Source organism: Palaemon carinicauda, chromosome 4, assembly GCF_036898095.1.
Source record: "Palaemon carinicauda isolate YSFRI2023 chromosome 4, ASM3689809v2, whole genome shotgun sequence".
Lineage (NCBI taxonomy): Eukaryota > Metazoa > Arthropoda > Malacostraca > Decapoda > Palaemonidae > Palaemon > Palaemon carinicauda.
This window is the reverse complement of record NC_090728.1, coordinates 82638899-82666872: the sequence shown is the minus strand read 5'-3', so window position 1 is coordinate 82666872 and position 27974 is coordinate 82638899. Positions and strand designations below refer to the sequence as shown.

At 37.5% G+C, this 27974-nt stretch overlaps 1 protein-coding gene across 1 annotated transcript in view; it reads right to left on the bottom strand.

The window, feature by feature from the left end:
* Positions 1 to 9030: 9030 nt before the first annotated feature.
* Positions 9031 to 27974, bottom strand: part of LOC137640034 (tRNA (cytidine(32)/guanosine(34)-2'-O)-methyltransferase-like) — a 104657-nt gene continuing 85713 nt past the window's right edge. The window contains exon 5 of the mRNA XM_068372402.1: positions 9031 to 9711. Coding sequence (XP_068228503.1) covers positions 9457 to 9711 — 255 coding nt within the window. The 3' untranslated portion in view covers positions 9031 to 9456. The remainder of the gene's footprint in view (positions 9712 to 27974) is intronic.

Genomic DNA, 27974 nt, shown 5'->3' with positions numbered 1-27974 from the left:
TATATTGTACACCTAAATTTAAACAGTAATAAATACTTAAACACTGTCATAATGGTCAGCATGTGTATTCTAAATTAGTCAATATGTATCTCAAAAATACATTCATCTAACCAGCATGTTTTTCATGTATAATGGCAACGGTACAAAACAGGTACATAATAATGTTGAAATCTTTTGAAAGAAAACCTAGCTTTTATTTCTTTCTGATAATGTTTCTGTGTTTATTGTTATGTACTTAAGACCTATACATTTCCTGCTTATTTTCTGATTAAAAACATTGTATATTTCAATGTAAATAAATGATTATTTTGATATTTTTATCAGCATTTTCATCATACAACTGCTGCTTTCTTGTATCTGTCAGAATGATCATTACTTTCTATTTTCCAAAGGGTTGGGTATGCCACTTTCATACTTTCATTACACTGTCAGACTGCATCTGCATGAGTATCTCAGAATTTGGAATGTTTTGGCAAGGTAAATTTTGGGATGAGCACCAGTGTAATCCAATGGATGGTTCAAACATTTAATTTCCAAGTGCTTCACTTGCGAGGAATTCTTTTATGAATGTTTGTGCTCAGACTTCCTAATGTGTAGGGGGTTAGTCCGAGAACTGCAGGAGCTTTTCAAACTCTGGAAAATGTGAGTGATTTTGATAATCCTCAAACAGGGCACCACCCACCCTTTGAAATACTACCACTAGAGAGTTATGGGGCCCTTTGACTGGCCAGACAGTACTACATTGGATCCTTCCTTCTGGTTATGGTTCATTTTCCTTTTTGCGTACACATTCACCGAAAAGTCTGGCCTAATCTTTACATATTCTCCTCTGTCCTCATACATCTGACAACACTGAGGTTACCAAACAATTCTTCTCTCAAGGGGTTAACTACTGCACTGTAATTGTTCAGTGGCCACTTTCCTCTTGGTAAGGGTAGAAGAGACTTTAGCTATGGTAAGCAGCTCTTCTAGAAGAAGGACACTCTGAAATCAAACCATTGTTCTCTAGTCTTGGGTAGTGTTATAACCTCTCTACCATGTTCTTCCAGTGTCTTAGGTTAGAGTTCTCTTGCTTGTGGGTTCTTTCGGGCACACTATTCTATCTTATTTCTCTTCCTCTTTTGTTAAAGTTTTTATAGTTCATACAGGAAAATTTCATTTTATTGTTGTTGCTGCCCTTAAAATATTTAATTTTTTCCTTTTTCCTTTCCTCACTGGGCTATTTTTCCTGTTAGAGCCTCTGGGCGTATAGCATCCTGCTTTTCCAACTACGGTTGTAGCCTAGCAAGTAATGATAATAGTAATAATAATGTGATAGGAGATAATCAAACAGGTTCAAGAAATATTACCCTCAAGATGAAAAAGGGGAATAGTGGGAAAATAACACAGTAGACGGAACATACGATAAGGAGGTTAAATCTGTGTTTATATTTTTGCGTAAACCGATTGCAGAAATAAATCCAGAAAAGAAGACTAAAGCTCAAACTGAGTTAGTAGATTCTCCTCAAACTAGATATATCTCTAATTTTTCAGAAATATTTAAGGATAAGGTCAATAAATTAACAGACAAAAATACAAAGCTTTTAATTGTGCAGACCGATTTGCCTGTAGGTTCTTAATTGTCAGGTTACTTAATATCATATTTTAAGACTACCATTACAGGGTGGATAAAAGCACTAAATTTGGAGAGATGATCCTTCAAGAACTACTAATTGATATTAGAGTAGGAGCCCTCTTGAATGTCTTTATTTTTATGATATAAAGGCTGAACTTCACTATTTTGGATATTCACAATGAAATAAAACGAGGTTAAGAAGTGTTTTGAATTAATAGATTGTTTTGCAACTGAAAACATGAACCCAATTTTGATTGCCATGACTAAAATTTAAGTATTTGAAATATAGAGCAGTGTCTGGGAATGATGTCTGACTTCATGCAGGGCATTAATGATTGAGTTGAAAATTGTTGTGCAGAGATTGATCGCAGCACCAATTCTTCAATGTAAATGTTTGTCCTATATATATGACTATTTTTCTAAATTTAATAAGTTCCCTGTCCAGAAATAAGATGACCAAATACCCAGTAACTGTGAAGGTGGTTGAATTAACATTGATTTAGAATTGAAAGTAGTTTTGAAAATTATTTGATTGTTGTTCAATGCTTGTATCTTTTCTAAATGTCATCCATCATGGTACGTAATTAAAATTGCTGTGTGATTTGCCAACAAGTGACCAAAGAACCCTGGATGTGTCCCTTGAAGAATCCAAGGACAGGTGGTGACAAGACATACTCTTACAAATTATTCCTGTCCAATGTCACATAGCTCTGAGCCTATGATGATGTTCCTTCTAAACTATTTTGGGAATGAAACAGTTGAAAGGTATATTATTCACTCAGCTTCATGGCACAAATCTTGCCATTTGAAATTTAATAATTCTAAATTGGCAAAGGCAAAGAAAAGGGAAGATCCCACTCCAAATTATGAACAAAAATGGTCAAGAAAGTGCAAAGCATTAGATGTTCCAAGATGCCCTATGTGAGAAAGATAGAGAGAAGGAAGTTCTCCATGAAACGTCAACGTTCTATGCTGATAAAAACATCCAGGACATGATTACATAGCACAATGATACCTTGCTTAAGGCCAGACTAGTTGGAGGAGATCTTATAACAATCGAAGCAAAATATTATTTGATATGCCTCATCAAGCACAGAAACTGCCATCACAGTCACATTTGCAAACCAGGGCAAACATCAGAAGATGTAGACAAGAGCATGAATGGGTTTCATGCATTTGTGGAAATAACTATTTACATTCATAAATTTGTGGATTCTGGAACCCTGCTTTTAAGAATGAATGAGATTCACAATCTCTGCACAAGTGACCTTGAGAAACTAGGCATACAAAAACAAATCAATAGAACAAGACTGAAAAGTCATTTGTCTGAGCACTTTCCAGAGCCACAAGAACATTATAGTTACCACTGTAAGTTCCAGCTCTCCTATTTTATATTAAAATACACAATGAACAGTAATTACAGTTTTGTGTACATGTGTGTACGCACAATGCTACTACACATAGGTGATACATTTTAATTTCATTTTGGAAAATAAATAGCAGATCGCAGTATATTCTTTTTCTTTTAATGTCATGATTATTTGTTTACAATTAATTCTATATCAATAAGAACATTTTTAGATTGAAATAACACAGTGAACAGAACTGTATTGTATGTATGAACGCACAATGCTACTATGCATATCAAACACATTAGCGATACATTTTTCTTTCATTTCAGTAAATAAATAACAGATGGTAACATGTTTTAATTTTAATGTCATGATTATTTATCTATAATTAATTCTATATTCATTGTGGAGAATTTTTATCTGAATGGTTGAGTGGGAACTTAGTCCAGGAAAGTCTCCCTACGGCAATTACCCAAAGCTCAACAGGGGAGGATAATGAGCACTTACTCTCGGGACACAAACGCCCTGCTAATACTTTACTGCCATAGTTCACTAACCTTTCACTCTTAAATACAAAAGGAGGCAATTTTACTGTCCAGAGGCCGGAGAACTCCACACGTTAATTTGGAAATAATTTATGGCCTACTCTAGCTTTGTCAGGGCTAGAGTCATCTCACTCTAAGGCTCTGTTTCGATTCCGTCCCAGTGACCCCAGTGAGATGCTGTACAGGTATCTTACGTTAATGCAATTAGAGACAATAAAAAAAAGGGGGGAACAGTGGAGTATAAAAGTATAAAGTAAAGTTAAATGGGGATCTTCACCTTCAAAGCACTAAGTAAAAGAGCGTACACTCGCTGATACCAACTTACCTCTGTCTAGAGTAGGTTACTCTCAACACCTTGGGTACTTCTGACCCGTCTCATAGCATAAGTGGGTAAAATTCATGTAATACGGGTTAAGGATACCAAAATGTGTAATCTATTCCAAATGATTTATTACAGAAAAAAGGGATGGAAATAACTCGATGATTTTAACACAACAAAATTAAAAATTGGAAAAAATATCAGTAACTCAATTATAAGTTTTACATATGATAAAATGAATAAGTGAATTTACAACACAAAAAATTGAAAACGTTAAACGGAATTAATTCGTGGATTAAACCTCAAACAGAATAAATAAGAGTCAAAAAATTCTGATCAACAATTTGTGCGGTAGGATGCTGTGAGGTCCCAACATGTGGTCAGTGACCTCAAGCAATTACCAAGATCAAAAAATATGAATACATTAATTTCCATGCACGCAGCCCGAAAGATGTAATGCCAAAATAATACCTAAACTTAACTTATGAGAAATTGAAACTTATCTAAAGGGGGAATGGCCATTAGTTGAACTCAAGATTTTTTTTTCTGTTGTGGGCGCCCGTGTCCTAAATGTGGCGGTCTTCAGTTTGCTCACTAGGCCTACAGCACTTAATTTGCAGAGTCAACGGCCCCCTCCAAGTTCTCCAACTAGCCCCCAAGACTGGAACCGACGTGCTGTAGAATTAGCAGCTATGCACTAACACTGGTCATCTGCTTGACCTCCTCTACGTATTCTTGGTTAGTTATTGTGTAAGGGGACAGGCTAGTGATGGAGAGTGGGAGCACGAGGTTGACATTGGAGCCTGACTGGGCAGCTCCGATTCGTACCGTGGCCTGTATGTTTGTGAGGTCGAGTTCAGGTCAGCTGCGTCCTCCTTCCTTCCCAAAAAAAAGCGTATCTTGGTGCGTAGGCCTACGGTCTTGAGGTGCCAACTCTCATTTAGGACAGGCTCGAAAATCTTGTGCCTTGTGAATTTCAAGCAACACACTTATTTAGAATACAAGGAGAAATCTTGCAACTCCAGGGGGCAAAGATAATCCTAATTCTAAACATCTGGCATACAGAATAAAAAATGAAACTAAAAGGTAATTTAGCAAGTCGGGCTTACGTGTGTGGACAACCAAACCTCCTAGACTAGCAGACTTGAGTTGTAATTAAGTGATTTAAAATACTGTACCTAAATACTTACGGTAGAATAATGTATACAAACAAAAGTATTAATCTTGGGACACTTGGTTAAGAAAGACACATTACTCACATTTTTCCCTGCCGTGACGTCACGAACAATAACAAAGTCTACGTATAAACTATGAAGAAGAAGAGTAGTGAAGAAAATTCTTCACATTCATAAGTACATTTTCAAATTAAAAAACACCATGAACTGTACTGTATTGTACAGCATGTGCGTACGCACAATACTATTACCCATATCAAAACAGCGAGATATTATTCTTTAATTTTGGTAAATAAATAAGTTTAAAAAACTATTTACTGAACAGTTATTGGTAGTTTATTCATTCTACAAAGAAATTTCATGTACATATGAATCTTGCTCTTTTATAATTAAATGGCTTAAACATATACTGTATGTGTGTACAAAAACATGTAGGTAATTTAATCATGTATCACCAATGAATGTAATTGTATTACAATAAAATAGTTACTGTTAAAAAAAAATGCACGAGTTGAAGGAAATGAGTTTATGCATGATAGAAAACATACCTTTCCCTAGTGAGGGTAACTATAATAATAGTACAGTACATACGGTACTGTATATTTCGTATATGTACATTATTGCATTGTATGTATTGTATTATTTTCCATTGATTGTTGCATTATGTTATACTAGCTACTTCATTTACAGGTATTAATAGTTAGGTTAGGTATGTTAAATGATTCAAATGTATTTGACTGTATTTCACTAAGGTTATAGCTTTACTATAAAATTTTATGTGATATTTTTGTAGGGCATGCAACGAATTAGGCGATTTACATGTAAAACTTGAGTCATCATACGAAAAACTCATGACATGAAAGCCACTCCGGAACCAATTAATTTCGTAACTACATGCATCACTGTAAAGGCTATCGCTCAGCTTTGAGCCAAGTTTTCAGACTGAAAGTCCTGGACCTCTCCTTATTGTGGGAGTTGTCCATGTTTATGTAGAGCTTCAAGCAGTCTTGGACTCCCAGACCACTCAAGACCCCAACTTGGCACATTATGAAGGTTCTCAGTTCTTAAACGCATAGAGCTGAGATTCATCATAACGACCTTAATCATCTGAGGATCCAATGGAGCACTTTGGCATCCTCTGTTCATGTAACCATAAGTGCTATATTGATATTTTTATTCTGGTTGCTACTGCAGTTTTCAATTTCTTTCTATCTTTATTCCTGTGTTAGTTATGCTATAAATCATTAACATAAGTAGGTTTACACATGGCGTTATTATTCCCCAGCTAAAATTCATGGGCCTATCAGTGATTTTATTAAAGTTGCAATAACCAGAGGTTTAAGAAAAGCATCAAACATGTCTAACACTTAAGACCGTTCTTTTATTGGCTCTAGCCTTGGCGAAGAAAGTAGGCAAACTGCATGGCATCTCCTATGCAACTAGTCTTTCAGAGACATGGAAGATTGTCTCAATGACCTTCGTTCCACAGTTTGTGGCTGAGAGTCTGAAACCCGCAGTGCATGGCCCCTGCTTCGAGTCCTTCTCCATCTCCTCTCTTCTAGATGCAACTAATGATCGGGATGACCTACTTCTCTTTTCTGTGAGGGCACTACAACATTACATTAAGAGAACCCAGCAGTTATGACTAAAACATAAGAGGTTGTTGTTCCTTTCTGGTTCCGTGAAGCCATCAAGTGACATCCCTATGCTCAGTTAAATAGGAGGTTACCAGGAGTCAAGACTTTCAGTCCTTTTACAGGACTGAAGTACAAGACTGAAGGACATTGATAATGCCTGGGTCAGTAAATCCCCCAGTTGAATTATAGGGACTTCTACCTTCCTAAGGATGAGTCTACTTAAACTTGCCTGGGTAGTGTGGAAATTCTTTCCACGCTTTATTTTAGTCACCCCCGTTATTCCATTTTTTATTTTTTGTTTGTTATTTTCTGGGTTTTGCGCATCTCTTTTTTTTTCTTTTTTTTCCTTTGTAACCTTCATTATTATACCCTTAAATATTCATTGCTGCTAACATGTCCATCATTTCCCTGTAATGCTTTACCTTTCATCACCCCATTCCTCTGTAGATGATTTTATCTCATTTCCCGAGCTCACAGTACATTGCTTGACGATGCAACCGACTGTCGAAAATTTTCAAAAACAGCCCTTGGTTGCGTTCTTTTCCAAATGCTCTTGAAGCTTTGTATGTTTAACCACAATTGGTTTGTATTTAAGTAACTCTTTAATTTACGTAACTCATTGATCTTAGCTTATTGCTATTTACGTCTCAGTACCTGTTTATAAGTCTGTTTAGCTAGGATTGTTTTCTGTGTTATTGAACATCACTAAACGCCACTTAATTTTTTGTATGTATATTGATTTTTATAAACCAGACAGTAGGATTTCTTTATAATTACTTTCCCCTGGAGTTTCAAGAATGATCCTTGTATTTATAAAAAGCACCCTTCAGCGAACCACGTACTCATGAAAATTTGAAGAAGAACAACTCGACCTGCTTGAACCTGCTCAACGGCGGGAGGGAGAAGCGTGCGAGCGGCCCACTTAAAAACCAGGAAGCGTTGAAGGCGGACGTAGGCATAGCCTCTTCATCTGTGACGTCGTTAACATAGACGTTGGTTCAACTAACTGTTGGTCAACCAGTTACTGACCAACAGTATGCCTTACTTTGAACCATTATTTAGCAGATAGGCATACGAAGATAAAACACGACTGTGCAGAACTGAAGATGCACCGTGTTGTTAACAGTTTACAAGATGCTTCCACTTCAACATCTACAATCAACCCTCAAGAGCGTGAGTACTAATTAACGGTGCTCAACCTTGGCCAAGGAACTGTTCCCCCTTTTTTTTCTAGCCTTTATTTGACGATGTGCACATTTAGCTAGGAAGTCATGTTCAAACTGTCTGGTTTGATCATTCGTGGCGTGTCTATTAACATAAGTTGTGTTCCCGTTCCCCTCTATCAAGTTTGAAATTTTATTGCCCGAGAGGAATGTGTTCAAAGTAGTGAGTAGAACATTTGGTATTATTTCAGTCACCATTTTTACTTTCATTGGTTGATTAGTTATTTGATTATTGATTTACAATTTAATTGATTTGACCATTTTCTTGGCATTTTTCATTTTTTATATGCCATGTGGTCTTTATTCAAATTTCAATTTGGTAGTTTTGCTGTTTTTCCTGTGTTAGTTAGGTGAAAATTCCTGTTGTACTTTATGGAAATAAATGCCATTTTTAGGTTAAAATTATTAACTGTTTTTAACTTGACCTTTACATTTTGAAATGTCTAAATGAGTTATCACATGAGGTGAGATATGACTTAAGGGTAAGTTTATATTTACGTCAATCTAAAGCTATCGGTGTCAATCCTTTATTGTAATGTTCTACGGTATTACCTCCCGGTGGTCCTTAGGACGTTTTGACTTTTACAGTACTGCTCCCCCTAACTCTTTGTGAAACTGTCGTTAACGTAACTGATTCAGTCCAACCACACTTGATTAGGATTTACTATTCTGCGCCCTGGAGTAGCGTCTGAACATGAAGGTGATATCGGTGCCGACAGTCCCGGTATAGAATAATCTTTGGACTTAAACGTGTGTGGGGAAAGCAAACCGTCTTCGTTGCGGTTCTCTAGTTTCTCAAGTGTGAGAGTGTTGGCGCTCTATCCTTCAGGCTCGGGTCCGGAAAATCAGAAACGGGGAGGCCTTTCCCGGAATTATTTCCCACACTTAAATAAATAACAGATAGGAAAAATACAAATATAATAAAGAATTTGGGTTTTTTCCTAACTATACAAACCTGAGTTCTTTAGGTTACACTTCCCACTTCATCAACCCAAAAAACCCCAGGTGAAAGTCAAAGGGGCTTGTATGGGGAGTTGCTTTTCCTCGTTACCCACCAGTAACTTCAAACATCTCATTATAAATATTAACAGCCAAGTTTCAATCTTTTCTGGAATCATATCCTTATTAAAGGACTCAGTTTTGTATAGTTAAGAAAAATGCAAATTGTTTTTTTTTTCTTTTATTTTACAAGTGCTTAATAAGGTGTTTTACTGTCTGTAGATTTTTTTTATTTTTTTTATTTTACAAATACAAAACTCTTTTCATTAAGTACCCAGTCCCACTCCTTCCAGAACCTCCAATTAGCATAATGTTGTTCTATGGGCTGCATGATTGCAAGAACCTATGCTTGGCTGTAAGGGCCAGGTAATCTACAATATAATTTTGTATATATCCAAGACAATATATGAAGCATTATAGCAGGTAAAACAAGTACAGGCCTCTAGTGTAATCATCACTTCATTTACTTATCCACACTTAAATTTTCTTAGCCTAGTTGGTATAAAGATTTAAATAACGTAAGGATTTGTACTGTATTTACAGAGTGGTTAAAGAAACATAAAATTTTAATGACTTTATTTACTAAAATGCTTAAATATTCAACTGCTGTAATTTCTCTTCAGTATGCATATGGTCTTCACTGCATGTACCGTCACTCAGTGAAGATTTTACAATGTCTGTGCCATCACTCCCCTCTTCCGAATCAGATCCTTTGTAAGCATTGCCAGAACATGATGGTCCGACTTCTTGCATATTGGTACGCTTCATGGCTATTGCTGTTGAGTAGGCTGGACTAATTGGAGGCTGAGTTGGTGGATGATATGAATATGGCTTACTTTCATCAGTCTGAAAAAAAATGCACAATTAATGTAAATCAGTATTTTAGAGGTTAACATGCTGTGAGGTTTTCAAGGATTTTCCTGTGTAATGCTAGAACAGGGGATCCAATATGACATAAATACCAATGAAATAGTCTCCCCTGATATAGGGCCAGTGCATCAACATGTTGAGCCCTGACTCAGTGTTTGTATAGGATAGACCTTCGAGTTCAGCCACTATTGGACTGGACACAGCACCTCCAATGATTGATGTCATTGCTACTTCATCACTGTATAGACAAAAGAACCAACGTCACAGCTGGAGATATCTATACCTGCGCATCAACTTGCGCCAAGTAGCCATACAAATTTTTGGCTTCTTGTTCTTCTGAAAGTGAGGAATCCTGGAATAAAATTAAGATAAGTAACAGGAATCACATTTCGGTTTGTTATCACTATTATTTCAATAGCATTAATGTAAATTGGGTTTAAATTTTGATCAAGTGTGCTGACAATTGAGTAATTGTGTTTTGATTGCTGATTTCTATGGCATTATTAGCTATTATTTCCCGCTTCCTGAAACATGCAGTGGTTTTAATTTCTTATCTTTCCCAGTGTTAAAATCTGACATCTCTGTAATTGAGTAATAAATTTAGATTCATTATCACATTAATTTTTGTGAGCCGAATTTTAAGCGCAAGATAATTGAGCGCAAACAAATGAGTGCCAACAATTGAGCGCCATAAATGCAAGTCAATATGTTTGAAAACAGTACACAACGCTGTTCATTTGTTGTTTGACCATTGCAATCATTTAGTTGTTATTGTTAAAGTAGACCCCATGCATTTCTCAGAATAAGTATGTTAATTAAAATCAGCATGATTAGGAAATTTAAATAAAGATTTATTAGAGGAAAAGTAGTCTTGTCATAATTGAGTTCAAAGAATCCACGCAATGGAGAAGAAAACATTGTCCAAAGCCAGCGAAAATATACTGTACGAAGGTTACTGTTACAGAGTAAGAGTGGCAAAGTCATGGCGATGTGTAAATGGGAAGTGCAAATGAAGGATATATGTTTTTTTTGGAAATGAATGCACATCTAGTGATCATAATCATATACCAGATATTGCAAAGTTAACGGCTACCGTACAATGATATGGCTTCAAGAATGTTTGGAGAAAAATTCAAGATTAGTTTGATCGACTGACAGGCTACTGAAGCAGGGAAGGAATACAACAATACAAAAAAATGCTAGTGACATTGGTATTCACTCCTCCAAGTGATGTTATAAATGTATTTTAATCTTTACAAGATGTAATTCCTGACGAGTTATATGATTTGGTCTTTTACTTTGAAGCCACTTGACTATCAAGACCTTGCAGGCGAGGAACATGAAGAGATGCTCTGTTCCCCCCAACTCCAAAATGTCTGGAGTGTCTATGTACACATTGTTAGTGAACATCCATGTACCAATAATTCGTTAGAGAGGTGGCAATGGGAAGTGTACACATCAATTGGCCGTATGTATCCTGCAATTTATAAATTCGTAGATATTTTAAGAGTTGAACAGAATCATATATCAAATGAAGTTATCAGAATAGATGCTGGGCAGCATGAAGATGTAAAGGCAAAGTCAAAACCTAAGAGTCAATAAGGCTATATTCTACAAGACCGACTAGAATATTTTCCTTCAATATATTTTACTATTAGCCTACAAATGTGAAAATTTGGTTTTAAGAAACTGTTTTTAACCTTATTTTGTTTCGATATAACTTTATTTATATGTCACAACAAATAAAGCTTAAAACTAAAATTTTTATGGCGTTCAGATGTTACTGCGCTTAATTGTCGCCGCTCATTTATCGGTACTTATATGTCTAGCGCTCAAAAGTCGGTGAGCCATTAATTTTATCTTGCATAACATATCCTTTTATACAAAACTCTATTCAATATTACGAATGCTAGTTATTAAAATACCAGCGCAATTAGCTTTTTACCATGGTTATCATGTTCAGCATGGGAGTGTATATATATGCAGTTGGGATTGCAAAACTAGATGGGGAATATTAGTCAAGCTGTATTATGAAACAATGATTATGAGTAGGGTAATGTCACCTAAAGTTGGCCTTTTCTAGCCCAAATTATGAATGGTTATTTCTTGATACAGTTGTATGTATCTGATCTTTTAAGTATCTGACAATTCCATGAACTATTTAATATTATAATTACATATTTGTTAGATAGCATTCTTCGAAACCCACTTTGCACTAGTGATAAAATACCAATTTTTATAGTATCCATACAAGCCTTGCATTCACCACCTTTTCCATGATTTTACATAAACATGTCAATGCAAATGGTCGGTATCTTGCACCCAAAAATTTGTCCTTTTCAGGTTTTAAAAATGCTAAAATAATGGTCAGGTCCCAAAACTGTTGGAAAACTGATCTTGCCATATTCTGTTAATAATACCTATGATAAAAAGTTTAGTGTTATGACACCCGTGCTTTATTATTGCATAAGAACTTTCGCCTGGGCCTGGAGCTGTATCATTGCATGATGATACAACAGAGTCGTATTCTCTCTCTATAAATGGTAGATTGTGTGTCTGTTCTTTATTTGATGTAAAATGGGAGGTTATATGTATCTCCTTTCTTTGATGTAAAGTTCAAAGCCATTTGTTCTTTACATCTAAAAAAGTAGTCTGGATAGTCTTTTGACTTTGGGATACTTTCTCAAAATGATCAGCTAGTGAATTACTCACTTACAAAGAACTAGTAATATATTGATCATTACTTTTTAGCACGGGTGGAGATTTTGGATTTCTTGTAAGTCACAATATTCTTTTCAGTGCAATTTCTGCAGTACCTTGTTAATGCTATTGTTGTGGATCTATGTAATACCTGAATTTCTAAGGTGACTACCCTGGGACTGGTTGTCGACGGAACAGACATGTCATTTTGGAATGGAATGCACTCAAGCTGTATGAAGAGTTCCATGAGTAAATCAATGGCATCATCAACCTTTTGGAACTTGTTTGCATTACCTTCTACTTCACTCGGTTCTTTAAACTTTTGCCTGTCAGCTCTCTCCTAGTGCTATATCAAGGTGATCTGTATTCAAGTAGGACATTGTTTGAAGTAGTTTTCTATAGGTGCTTGACCACTTGTATACTAGTCATCCAATGCTGTCCAGTGAACGTCAGCTAGAGAGTTAGAGGTTGCTAGTGAAAGATCAATTCATGAAAAAGTACTGCGGAGGATCAATTTTTGTTTATTCTTTTAAACTTTTGTATGTTCCCAAATCCTTGAGAGAGAGAGAGAGAGAGAGAGAGAGAGAGAGAGAGAGAGAGAGAGAGAGAGAGAGAGAGAGAGAGAGAGAGAGAGAGAGAGAGAGAGAGCTTTACCTTATTGCCTTATCCTATGTTTGGATTTCCCCAGGTCCCTCAATGTGAGGCACCTCGTATATCCACCAGAGAGTTGCTAATGCATCTTCCGGTGTATTTTGCATCTTCCAGTCTTGGATGATCTGGGATGCATCTCAGGTATTTATCGAGCTTATTCTTAAACACATCTACGCTCACTGATGATATGTTTTTTAGATGAGCTGGCAGTGCATTAAATAGTCACTGCATTATCGATGCTGGTGCGTAGTGGATTAATGTCCTGTGTGCCTTCCTTAGTTTTCCTGGTATAGTTTTGGGCACTATTAATCTACCTCAGCTTGCTCTTTCAGATATTTGTAGCTCCATGATGTTTTCAGTAATTCCTTCTATTTGCTTCCATGCTTGTATTATCATGTAACATTCTCTTCTCCTTTCTAGACTGTACAATTCTAAAAACTGCAGTCTTTCCCAGTAGTCAAGGTCCTTAACTTCTTCTATTCTAGCAGTAAAGGACCTTTGTACACTCTCTATTTGTGCAATATCCTTTTGGTAGTGTGGGTACCATATTACATTGCAGTACTCGAGTGTACTAAGTACATAAGTTTTGTAAAGCATAATCATGTGTACAGCTTTTCTTGTTTTATAGTGTCTGATTACCATTCTCATTTTTGCTTTACATTTAGCCAACAGTGTTGCTATTTGGTCGTTGCATAACATATTCCTGTTTAACATTACACCAAGGTCTTTAATTGCTTCCTTGTTTGTGATTGTCTCATTATTAGGTCCCCTGTATGCATATACCATTCCTTCTCTGTTTCCATAATTTATTGATTCGAATTTATCGGAGTTAAATACCCTCCTGTTTATCTTCGCCCATTCATGTATTTTGTTTATATCTCTTTGTAATGAGTTCATATCTTCATCACAAGTAATTTCTCTAATTATTCTTGTGTCATCGGCGAAACTTCTCACTACAGAGTCTTTAACATTACAGTCTATGTCTGAGATCATAATAATAAACAGCAGTGTAGCTAATACCGTACCCTGTGGCACGCCAGATATTACCTGAGCATCATCTGATTTCTCGTCATTTGCAACCACTATCTGTTTTCTGTTTTGCAAGAATTCTTTTACCCATTTTCCTATCTTTCCCACAATATTATGCTTTCTCATTTTTTCTCTAATATATGATGGTCTACCTTGTCAAAGGCTTTTGCAAAATCTAGATAGATCCCATCTGTCTTTTTCCTTTATCATATTTTTGTATATGTTTCCATAGTGTGCTATCAGTTGGGTTTGTGTACTTTTTCCGAGCACAAAACCGTGTTAACCTATATCAAATAAATTATTTTTAAGCAAATGATTATTTCCTTTTTTATTACCCTTTCATAATATGTGATGTTAGACTAACAGGTCTATAATTGCTTGCCTCTAGTCTTGATCCACTTTTGAAAATAGGGGTTATATATGCTAATTTATGTTTAACATATATCTCGCTTCTATCTACACTTTGTCTTAGCAGTATTGCAAGCGGCTTCGCGATATTGTGTGCAGTTTTTTAACAAAATCGCTGGAACTCCACCTGGTCCGGCCGCCGATCCATTTCTAATTTTGCTTATAGCCTGCACAATACCTGCTTCATTAATATCTATATCCGTTGGATATTCAATATTTCCTTCTCTCATTTCTGTTTCATTATTCTCTTCCGCAATTCTTGGCGTGAATTCACTCTTATATTTTTCTGCTAACATGTTGCACATTTCCTTTTTTTTATTCGTTAACCGTTCTTCAATTCTTAGAGGGCCTATTTCTCGCAATTCTTGGCGTGGATTCACTCTTATATTTTTCTGCTAATATGTTGCATATTTTCTTTTTTTTTATTCATTAACCATCCTTCCATTCTTAGAGGGCCTATTTCTAATCTCCCTTTATTCATCTTTTTTGCATAGGAGTAAAGTACTTTGGTTTTTTTTTATATATTTTGAAGTGTCCTTTCTTCTAAGTCCCTTTTTTCATTTTCTTTCTATTGTCTAATCGTTTGTTCTGCATTTTCTATCTTACTTTTTATTTCCATCATTTTCCATACATTTTTTTCTTTTGCAAGATTTTTCTTCCAATTTCTAATTTTCTGAAATAATATCCTTCTGTCTCTTGGTATGCATGTCTGATGTTTATTTTTTCTTTTCAATACATATTTTTCAACAATTTTCTCCAGTATTTTGTACAGTATATCCATATTTACCTATATATTATCACTTATGAATACATTTTTCCAATCTTTGTTCAATTCTTCATTCATTTCTGACCATTTTATATTAATATTATAAAAATTATATTTTCCATATCCTTCCCATCGTTTTGTACTTTGTTTATCTCTACGTTCACTTGCTTTGGAATGGACTATTAATTCTATGACATTGTGATCTGAAATTCCTGTGTTATACACTATTTTTTTCAACATAATTCACCTCATTCACAAATACTAAATCTATGACATTGTTCTTTCTTGTTGGAATGTGGTTTATTTTTTGCATATTATGTTCTAATAGCATATCTTGAAGATTTTCAAATTGCCTCCTATCTTCTGTGCTACTATTACTCTCTTTTTTATATGTATATATACAACCACTTTCTTCTATCCGTTCTTAAAATCTCCGGATAGGAGTATATTCCAGTCTTTATGGTTTCTACGTATATCATCTATTTTTTCTATTATTATGCCAAACTCCTTAGTATTTAGGGGTCTGTAAACTACAATATTCACTAGTTTTTCATATTCAAATTCTACAGCAATCAATTCACATTCTGTGTAGCTGTATTTTTCACAGACTTTTCCTTGATTTATGTCTCTTCCATACATTGCAGTTCCTCCTTGATTCCTATTTATTCTGTCTGATCTATGTTTGGAAGCCCTTTATCTGGTCATCACTGCCAGTCTCTTGGGAATACCATGTTTCACTTATATTTAATATATTTATTTTTTCAATTTGGGTTAGTTCTTCTAAGAACTCTATTTTCCTTTTAGAGTTACTCGTGACTAAACCCTGTGCATTCATTAATATGATGGTTTGTGTTTCATCCCCATTATCTAATATTGGTAATAATATGGATTCTCCCATGCTTCCTTCCTGTTCTGATATGATGTTCCTTTCTTCATTTTCAGGAATTCTGCCATTAAAAACTCCAATTTTTCTATTATATCTGCTCTTTCACCTTCATATTTATTTTTGTGTGTATACATGCAATTATCCCCATATCTGCACCAAACCCTGGCATTATAGATGCATTCTTTGTAGCTGGGCTCTAATTGTGCATATTTGTGCATATTTGGGTTGAAAGGCATCATATCTTGGGGCTTTTTGTGCAATATCCTCGGCTTGTTTTTTATTTCTTTTTTTGTTTAGTATTTGCTTTCATTTTTCTTTTCTGTTTGCTTTTGAGTTTTCTGACTTTCATTCATGGTTGCAGGAAGCATATTTCGACAATTTTTGTTGAATTTGCATGCTTTTCCTTCTTTCAGGTTTTTGCATATTTTTGGATGGAGATCTCTGCATTCGTCTCCATGTCCGTCTAAATATGCACATTTACCGTATATTTCATAATTATGGCATATCTTTGGATGCTTGTAGTAGCATCTTTCACCAAATCTGCAATTTCCTCTTGTCAGTAAATTGCAGACTATATCTTTTTTTTCTTTTTCTTGCTTTTCCCTAAAAGTACATAGGTCTGGATAGAGTCTCTTGGATCTATTATTTGTTTCCATCTGATAATCTATTTCTTTGTAAGTATGTTGTTGAATTCTTCTTCTTCTTCTTCTTCTTCTTCTTCTTCAACTATTTGCAGATTCAGCCTCGACTTAATTATATTTTCTATCCAGACTAAGCATGTTGAGCAGAATACCTTTGTGTCTTTATTATTTATTTTTTGTTGTACTTCAGCGCAAGTAGGGTGTGTTGGTACATGACATGCATCGCATTTCCTAATCAGTTGATGCGGATTAATAATGGAATACCACATCTTAAATATATTGCACCATTTTGCCATACTTTTTCCCAATGCATCAATCAGCATATTAACCATATTAGACTTCTTATTGTTCTTTGATGGAATGTGTTGATTGATGTAAACTTTCTTTATAAGTCTCTTTATCACCTGGATCTTCTTTGGAATTTCTTCTATTATTTTGATGATGTTTTCCGCAGTCTTGCTCCAGTTTGTTGGTTCATACTGTTTCAATATGTTTGAGAATATTTTTCCGTCATATAGGTTGGAGCTATTAGCGACCTCTGTTATCAGAAGGTCTAGTTCTTTTTGTGCCAACTCATGGAATTTACTCATGCTAATTGCAGCAATGTCCCTCCATGCCTTGCCTGTGTTATGGAGCGCCATCTTGTTCAGATTTTTCGTAATTCACAAGATAACTATCCTATGCCGACGTTTTATCCCACTTTTCTGACCTCAAACTAATCACCGACTATTCACGAAAACTTGTAGCTATATTGCACTCGATAGCCTTTTGTTATCTGCGTTAAATCAGCTTATTTCTCGGATCACACAAGTGTACTCACTCACCAGCATACAACATACAGAGAGAGAGAGAGAGAGAGAGAGAGAGAGAGAGAGAGAGAGGTAATTAGTGTCAGGAATGTTTGTAGTGAGAAAGACTGTTGGTACAACTGAAGGTTGTTTGTTCTATTTTTCGTTACTTTAGACCGACAGTGAATGCCCCATGCAAATGCTTTTTTTTTTTTTTTTTTTCTTTGACTGACTGCTATAGAGTCAGTACTTGAATGCTGGAATTATATTTAAAATTATTTTGGATCATTGTGGAGGTGTTGTGAATGTTAAAATGTGTTTTTTATAATCTTTGATTGCAGTGTAATAGTTTAGTTAGCTAGGAATGTCATTAAGTGTGTTTTCTTTTTTCATTTAAGGCCATAATTCCTTATTTGGAGTTTCAGGATTTTGATTGCTTGTCAATGATTGTGACCCGGTTTTGAAATGACTTGGATTTGACTGTTCTAATGATTTGTAATAAACTAAGAAAGATCCAGCCTGTATAAAGGAATTGGCTTGGAATGCTATGATAATGATGATGATGATGGTAATGAACAAATTTAAGGGACTGTTCAGTCGAGTTGACCGGAGGAGACTGCTCTGTTTGCCACAGAGAGGTGATTGTACCAGGAAAGTCTGTTCAACTTGTGTGTGGACGACAGTGTCTGTGTCATATATATATATATATATATATATATATATATATATATATATATATATATATATATATATATGTATATATATATATATACATATACTGTATATATACACATTATATATATATATATATATATATATATATATATATATATATATATATATATATATTATATATATATATATATATATATATATATATATATATATATATATATATATATATATATATATTGTGTATATATATTTCTTTATTTATCTGTTTGTGGTTGACTTTAGTTTTAATTTTTGTTAATTTCTTTTTGGTTTATTTAAATGTTGTCTTTATTGATTTAGTTTAAATAAAAGGGATTTTGACGAAGGAAAAATCTATTTCTGGGGAGAGACCTGTGACGCCCGGTGAAAAAGTCCTTCTTTGTACTTTTTCTGATATAAATCTTCCAAAGATACCAGAGAAAATTAAAAGCATGGAATGCAGAGGTTACAACCCTCGCGCGAGCACCTTGTTGGTGTCGTATATCTAACAAGGGCGTTTGTAAAACACTATTCACAGGCTGTCTTCCATTTAGATAATTCCTTCATCAAAGGGGGAGGGCCGTGACAGGCCCTAGAGAATACAGTTGGGTTACCCTACCGACACCTACCACTCGCGCTCACCAGGTCATCCTTCTGCAAGAACATATGGCTTGGCAAGGAAAGGGTGGGTCCGTACAAAAATAACCGGGAAGGGTTTCACCGGGCGTCACAGGTCTCTCCCCAGAAATAGATTTTTCCTTCGGCAAAATCCCTTTTCTGGGTCGACCTGTGACGGCCGGTGAAAATGTACCAGAGAATGCCTTCCAAGCCCAATAAATTAATAACATAATGAGGAGAATACAATCACCATGTACGACAATAACATGATATAATAAAGTAATCGTCCAATTACCAACCAGCCAAATGACATATGGAACGTAAGGTTAAATAATAATGACGACAAGGAACCAACTGAGTGTCGAATCGCAAAAGGCATCAAACCTTACATGTCTAAGTATATCTAAACATTAAAGGAACGGTAACTACAATAACAGTTAAACCATAGGAATTAAACATGGCAAATATCATAGGGCTAACGAACTACCAAGGAGAGCGGCGACGTGGTGTGAGTGGCGGGTAGGAGGGAGAAGAGAAGAGATGGAAGAAAGGAAGAAGAGGAGATTAATGGGGAGAGATAAGGCTCCCCTCTGCCATCGTCGCGTATTTAAGGGCCTGTAAGATCTTTAGATATTGGCGTTTGACAACCATAGGGGATTTCCAACCCGTATATTTTTAAAATCATCAAAGTCCCTGTTCTGGAAGTCATTGTTGGAGGCATCTACTGTCCGTATATCATGAGCCTGGGGAAATGATTCCGGATTAGTATGTTTAATGAAGTAGAGGATTTGTTGCCTGATACCGTGAATGGAAATAGTACCTCCTTGTTCCCTGATAACCAAGGGGCCAGACGAGCGGGTGGCAGTTCTAGCTAAAAAGGGCCTTGAGAGTGTGACTGTACACGGAGAAAAATCCTGGGGATGAAGAATAACCTTCCGAGGGGAGCACCTATTTTGCGGATCCTCATTTTTTAGCTAGGAAAGCTTTGTCTGGAAAAGGAGTACTTCGGCTGAAGGGAGGAAATCTATGTTTTCCGGGTTTCGTGAGAGAGCTGCTAGTTCTGATGTTCCATCACCTGAGGCCATAGCCGTTAGAAATAAAGTCTTCCTAAGAAGAGTGATATAAGAGCAGGATTCATTGTCCGTGTCCATCGCAAGTTTGAGAACACCGTTCAGAGACCAAGAGTCCTTTTGTGGCCGAACCGAAGGTCGAAGCCTAGCACATGTTTTTGGGATTGATGAGAAATAGGAATCAGCTAGGTTAATGTTGAACCCAACAAGGAAGATCTTCTTCAAAGCTGACTTGATGGTGGTTAAAGTGCTAACTGTTAGGCCTTTGTCAAATAGGAACCTCAAGAAAGAGATGGCTAAATGAGGGGACATACGAGTATGGTCTGCACTCTTAGGGGATCTGCTAGTTGTTAACGGCCGAATCATATTGGCGAATTGTCGAGTCCCTTTTGTCCCATTCGATGAAGAGATCGTTTTCCGGTTCAATGTTCGCGTCTCTACGAGCTGCCAACTTCCTGTAGTCCACAAAGTTAGAGTTTTGGCTATCCTTGAGTAATCTGACACAGTGAGTTTGGTTTACTCGGGTCAGTTTGAGGAACGGGATCCGGATGGGACTGAGTTTCAACTCGAGGAGGAGAGGAAACCAACTGTTCTTGGCCAGTGAGGTGGTACTAAAGCCACTGATCCCCGGAAGGAGCGTAGTTTGTGTAAAAGTTTTTAGAAGATTCCCTGGGGGAGATAGGGAAATCTTCTTCTAATGGTTCCAATCCCGGGGTAATGCGTCCATGGCATAAGCCCGAGAGTCCAGGGTTGGGGTCACATAACAAGGAAGTTTGTGATTCATCTGAGTTGCGAATAGATCTACCTGGAGGCCTGGAACGAGCCTGAGTATCCACCGGAATGAAATTATGTCTAGAGACCATTCTGACTCCAGTGGATCCGTCCTGGATAGTGAGTCCACTCTCACATTCTGGCCTCCCGCTAGGTGAGGTGCTGACAGGAACCAGTTCTTTTCTGTTGCCCAGGCGAAGATAGTGACCAGGATCTGATTCAGGTTGGGTGACTTGGATCCTCCCCTGTTGACGTAGTGTACTGCGTCTGTGCTGTCTGACACTACTCTGATGTGGGTCGACCTCGGAGGAGAGTCTCTCTTCAGGGTCAAGAACACTGCCATGGCTTTGAGAACAATGATATGGGACTGTTTCATGGCGAGTGACCAAGAACCTGAAACATCCGATGTTCGGAGTAATCCACCATCCACTTAGAGACGCGGCTGTATGGAATGTCACTTGTGGAGGTGGGAATTGTAGAGGAACCGATTTGGAGAGGTCCTTCGGTTCAGACCATGGGCGTAGTCTCATTTTCAAGACAGAGGGGATCTTCGAGACCTTGTCTCTTATAGGTACTGTAGCTCTCTTTCTCCAAACTCGATTGATGTCTTTGAGTTTGGCTTTTATTAGGAGATCTGTTACTGAAGTGAATTGGAAAAGGCCGAGGATACTTTCTAAGGCTCTTTGGACACCTGTTTGTGTTTGAGAAAATTCTTGATCTTAGAAACTATTCCTCTTACCTTTTGGAAGGGAGAGACAACGTGTGCTTCGAAAGGTCCCACTGAATGGCTAACCATTCTAAGTGGCCTGATGGTTGCAGGCGAGATTTTTTGGAGATTGACCCGAAATCACAGGTTGTCGAGAAATCGAAGTAATTCCTTCGTAGCTCTGTTGCCTTCTATGGCCGGCCGGGCCCAAATGAGCCAACCGGCCAGATAAGCAATGATCTGTATCTCTTGGTTCCTGAGTTGTTCTAACACTCTCTCTCCCAGTTTCGTGAATATCCTGGGATCAATGTTGAGGCCAAAGGGCATGTCTTGAACACAAAGGCTTTCCTGCTTAGGCGGAAACCCAGATAAGAAGAGAAGTTTCGAGCTATAGGCGCAAGATAATAGTCGTCGGTAAGATCGACAGAGGTGGTGACGGTCCCACGGGGAAGTAAGGTCCGTACCTGAGAGATAGTCAACATCCGGAACTTGTCGCAGAGAATGTAAGAGTTTAGCTTGACAAGTCCAGGTCCACTCTCAATGCCGACAAGCCTTTCTTCGGAATTGTGAACAGGCGGCTTTGGAACTTCAGTGATCGATCCCGTTTGATTGCTTCTTCTTGAGTAACCCTGTGGTGTACTCTTTCAGGATGGGAGTGGATTTCTGGGAGAAGGTCACTGGTGGAGGAGGAGGACCTTGTGGCCATTTTCACCTCAAACCTTTAGAGATTATGCTATGAGCCCACAGACCGAAGGTCCAATGGTCTCGAAAGTGGTAAAGTCTACCCCCTACCGGGACCACCGCGTTGTGAGGGAGTGAATCTAGGTACTTTCCTTCTCCGAGCCCCCTTTTTCCTAGGTCCGTCTCGATGGCGAGACTGTCTTCTACTCCTGTAGCTTCCTCTCTGGTGTCCACGAAAGGAGCCTGAGGGTTCGGATCTAGGGCTGTATGCAGGTAAAACATCCCAACGGGGTTGGGCTGTGTACCTGGGGAATCAGTGAGGTAGACCACCTGATGAGGGGGATTCGGATGCATAGACGTCGAATCAGAGGAAGGCTGTGATGACGAGTGGGTAACCGACTATCGATTCCTGTCTGATAGAGGCCTCAGACAGAACGTATTTCCCACAACTAACCCGATCAGACCATCAAACGTGTAGGTCGAATTGGAAGGGCAGATCTTGGAATTATCGTACCCCCCAGACTGACAACATCCTGGTCCAGACAGATCGGGCCTGCCCTTTAGGAAATAATACTGTTACCTTCGGTACCTTGTCTAACCTAACCAAGGCAATCTCTTTCAATCGAACGAATCCGTTGAATGGGAATTCTAGTACCTGGGAGTAAAATCTAGGTCCCCAGAGGGAGGACGTCTATGCCATCCAGATTTATGGTACCATCTATATATGGAACATGTAAGGCAAATCTCTATGCGTTGTTTTTATCGAAGGAGGTTACTTCGATATGCCTGGGGCTGTAGGGGGAGACATCCGAGTTCCTGAACGGATCCGACTCACCACCATACCTTTGAGCTCCGTCATAGCCCCTTGGTTTTCCCTAGAATGTGTTGCTTTTAGCAGTCACGGTTTATGCAGGGTAACATGAACATCAGGATCCTTTAAGGGTCCTAGGTCGGTGACGTAGGTAATTGCAAAGCTGAAGGCTCAAAACTCATCCCCACCTACCTGCCCGTCCATGGGGTCGTCGTCCAACCTTAGAGAGGACACTCTGAGGAGATAGGGACCTCTAGATGGAGCATTTCTTCCCAACCTTGATACCCAAGGGCGGAGAGCCTCTCTTGCAGGCAAGAGAGATTCATCATCATCCTGAAGGGAACCATGTAGGCGAACTTCTGTAACAGAAAGGGGACATAAGTCTGGATGTTCCTTGAACTTTGGTTAGTGATCCTATTCACAGGCTGGGATCAGCTGTATAACTCATAAAAATCAATTTTAAAGAAAAGTCATTTAATGTACTATCTTTTGGGGTATAATTCGACACTTGTATTCATGAAATGTGACACTGTTGGCGCATTCGCCACAGGTTGGCCACCCCTGACTCAGACGTTCAGAACCGGGTCTAACATTATTTACTGGATATTAGTATTCTATTGATTCATCTGTTCACTGACCAGAGTCTCAAGGAACAGTAGATAGCCTCTCGTGACATGGTTGGTCTCGACCCGGCCCTTCATTAGAAGGGGCCAACGTTCGGTACCCAGTACTGAGTGGAAACTTATTTCTATTTGAACACTATGTTGTATGGATATTTATCCATATTTAGGCATAGTTAGAATTGAATATGCATAAATATAGGCATAATTAATTTATTTCCATTTGAACACGATGTTGTATGGATATTTATCCATATTTATACAGTTAGAATTGAATATGCATAAATATAGGCATAATTAATTTATTTCTATTTGAACACGATGTTGTATGGATATTTATCCATATTTATACATAGTTAGAATTAAATATATGCATAAATATAGGCATAGTTATGTTCATATATTTTTATTAGGACTTTCAAGAATAGCTAATGAATATTACCAACGCAAATTCAAAGTGTCATTAAAGTAAGTACAGTTTACTTTGTATTCATGTTAAATCCTTTCCTTTACAGCTAAAACAAAAGATTGGCCACCCATGGTCTGAGTGATCTCTGTCTGTACCGGAGCTCCGGTAACAATCTCCGGTACAAACAAAGGTCCGTCATAGTGACAACGTGAACACCAGAGGAAATCTAATATTAACCTCAATGCTGATCGCCTGTACAATATCCGGTTAAGACGGAGATTCGATGAAAAGGATCGTAATAACGATATTGTGATTATTCATGAAAAAGGGTTCATACCCTGATTCTGATCGTCTGATTGATCTCTGTTTGTACCGGAGAACCAGTGACAAAGGTCCGTCATCGTGAAAACGTGATCCTCAGCGGTACGATAACATTCTCTAATACTGAATGTCTGTGTTATCTCCAGTGAAGCCGGAGATTCGATGAAAAAGGGACCGTAATAATGAAACTGTGAAATCTTCATCGGTATCACATTGTTAACTCCGGTTCTGGACGTCTGCTTGATCTCTGTTTGTACCGGAGATCCGGTAGCAAAGGCCCGTCACCGTGATATCGTGACCGTCCCCGGTACGATAACATTAACCTCAATGAATGTTTGTGTTATCTCCAGCGAAGCCGGAGATTCGATGAAAAAAGTTCTGGACGTCTGCTTGATCTCTGTTTGTACCGGAGATCCGGTAGCAAAGGCCCGTCATCGTAATATCGTGACCGTCTCCGGTACGATAACATTAACCTCAATGAATGTGTTATCTCCAGTGAAGCCGGAGATACGATGAAAAAGGGGGCCGTAACGGTGTAATTATGATCAAACATGACAAAGGTTCGTGTGTAAAAGGCTTCAGCCGGAGTCCGAGTGCCGGATTTCACCGTTGCACTCCAAAAATCTGCTCCTGTACGATAACTAGTTCTCACCCAATGAGTATCCATTATAGCGGAGCATAACTCAAGGCGGAGCTAAGCATAACTCAAGGCGGAGCTAAGGGTGTCGGTATAAAATGACCCCAATTAATGACTCATACACTAACGTAACTATTAATAGTGTTAGCTATATTAACAGTAACCACATCAATAAAAACGTTTATAATATTAAACGTACTATCATCAACTCTGATACTAAGAGGAGGCCTGAATAACTCGTGATCGTATAAAAACGGAGAACGGGAAATTCACCTCTCTTACTCGAGCTAACAAAGAAAACGAGAGAAGGGATAACTCATATCTGTAGAACAGGGAACGAGCACTCTCTGTTTTCGCTCTCAAGGTTACATAATAAAAAACTAACATCACACAATAAAATAAGAAAATTAATAAAATTGATTGCTTTTTCTTAGTAATTGTAATAACCAAGAATGAAGAATAACGACAACGTAACAAATAAACAAGGATATAGTCTAAATCGAAGCCTCTGAGGCGAGTACAAACTAACAGACTAAATCGCTAACTTTAATTCGCTATACTTTAAACCGCTATTCTTTAAATCGCTATTCTTCGTAGGTCCAAATTGGACTTGCAAGCAAATAAATACCATAGTAAAAACTAATAAAAATTAATGATAACACAAAAAGGCCATAAAACGTAAGTGATATAACCTAGATGACAGAGTACCAGATGGGCAAAAATAACTAGAAAATTTACCGAAGCGAACATAACCCAAAATGGCTGCCGATACCTCGGCAGGACAATCGCTTCCAAAACTAAAAACCACCATATTGGAAACAGAACAAATGCCCGGTACTGTCAAAAGCTGCCAAAACAAACTATGGTACTTAACATTGGTAAGGGTGAAGTAGCAACCTCAGTCATGTTGAAATATTAACATTGGTAAGGGTGAAGTAGCAACCTCAGTCATGTTGAAATAACGAGAAACTTCGAAAAAAACACTGTGCCCAAAAAACTCAACTTGTTTGCAAGTCCAAAATCAGAAGGATGACCTGGTGAGCGCGAGTGGTAGGTGTCGGTAGGGTAACCCAACTGTATTCTCTAGGGCCTGTCACGGCCCTCCCCCTTTGATGAAGGGATTATCTAAATGGAAGACAGCCTGTGAATAGTGTTTTACAAACGCCCTTGTTAGATATACGACACCAACAAGGTGCTCGCGCGAGGGTTGTAACCTCTGCATTCCATGCTTTTAATTTTCTCTGGTATCTTTGGAAGATTTATATCAGAAAAAGTACAAAGAAGGACTTTTTCACCGGCCGTCACAGGTCGACCCAGAAATATAGTAATAAGTGTATTTTTTATGCTGATTATTTAGTTGTAAGAAAAAGTGTTATTATTATTATTATTATTATTATTATTATTATTATTATTACTTGCAAAGATACAACCCTAGTTGGTAAAGCAGGATGCTATAAGCAAAAGGGCTCCAACAAGCAAAATGTTCCAGTGACAATAGGAAATAAATAAACTAGAAGAGAAATAATGAACAAATGAAATATTTTAAGAACAGTAACCACAATAATACAAATCCTACAATTTTAAACTATCAAACATAAAAAATCAAGAGGAAAATAAATAAGGTTGAATACTGTGCCCAAGTGTACCCTCAAGCAAGAGAACTCTACCCAAAGACAGTGAAGACCATGGTACAGAGGCTATGGCACTACCCAAGACTAGAGAACATTGGTTTGATTTTGGAATGTTCTTCTCCTAGAAGAGCTGCTTACCATAGCTTAAGAGTTTCTTCTACTCTTACCAAGACACAAGTAGTCACTCTACAACCACAGTGCAGTGGTTAACCCCTTGAGCAAAGAATTGTTTGGTAAAATGTGTTTTAAGCGTATGAGGACAGACGAGAATGTGGAAAGAATAGGCGAGACTATTCAGTGTATGTGTAGGCAAAGGAAAAATGAGGATTATATTTTGTCCCTTCTGTTCAAGAGTCTGGTTTGTAATGATGCAAGAGGAAAGTTTAGGTTGCTGAGATATTTGTTGTGAAAGAGTGATTCAAGGCTGTGTTGTTTGTTTTGTTACGTCACGCCACAGTATCTGTGTGGATAACGATGCTAGTAAGCTTACCTGTATTTAAAACCCCAATGGCCCTTTGAATTTGCTAACACAATTCATACTGGATGTCTGCTGTTCATATCACCCAGAAGAAGAAATGGTTTAGAGATACTGGCAATAGGAGGCAAATAAAGTGAACATATGGAATATTTCCTATTTATATCTATTTTGACTGCTGCTCCTTGTAGAGTAGCATGTAGATCTAAATGTTTTTGGGGAATGTTGCGGTGAACATATAGACTTCCATCAGTACTTCTGACCTGAGGATAATATGGTATTCTGTAACTGACGTATTCTTTAGGGCATGTAGTAAAATCATTTAGCCTTGTTTCTTAAAGACATGCAACTATAGATGAATATTCAGGAATTAGGAGCTTCAGCTCTTCCTATTTAGACCCAGTCCTTGATAGTTCCTCCGCAAGATTGAAAATGAAACAATATTTTACTTTTTGGACGACTTGTTTGCTGAATTCTTCCTATCAGGTCTAGCTAAGCTAGGCATAACATTGTCCTTAGCAGGCTTCTTATTTAGTTATCAAGGGGGCTCGTGAACCTTGACATTAATCTTGGATATATTAAAATTTCTTAAAGATTTATCATCTTTATTTTCAGATGAAATATCATCACTATTGGCAATAGGTATTTCTACATTTCTTATTGGAGTAGAGGCATATGGCGGTCTCCCTATTTTCGATTTAAAGATGGAGAGTTATCAGCATTATGTATCTTCTTTGAGACAGGTGCACCTATTAAATCTCTAGTAATAGATTCTTCTCCTAAATCCAGCAACAATGTTGCCTGAGATGACATCCTAGGGTTGTATATGCGATGTGCGGAAGATTCAGGTGAAGGGGCAGTGCCTCCTTGATGAGATTATTATTATTATTATTATTATTATTATTATTATTGTGAGGGCTTATATAT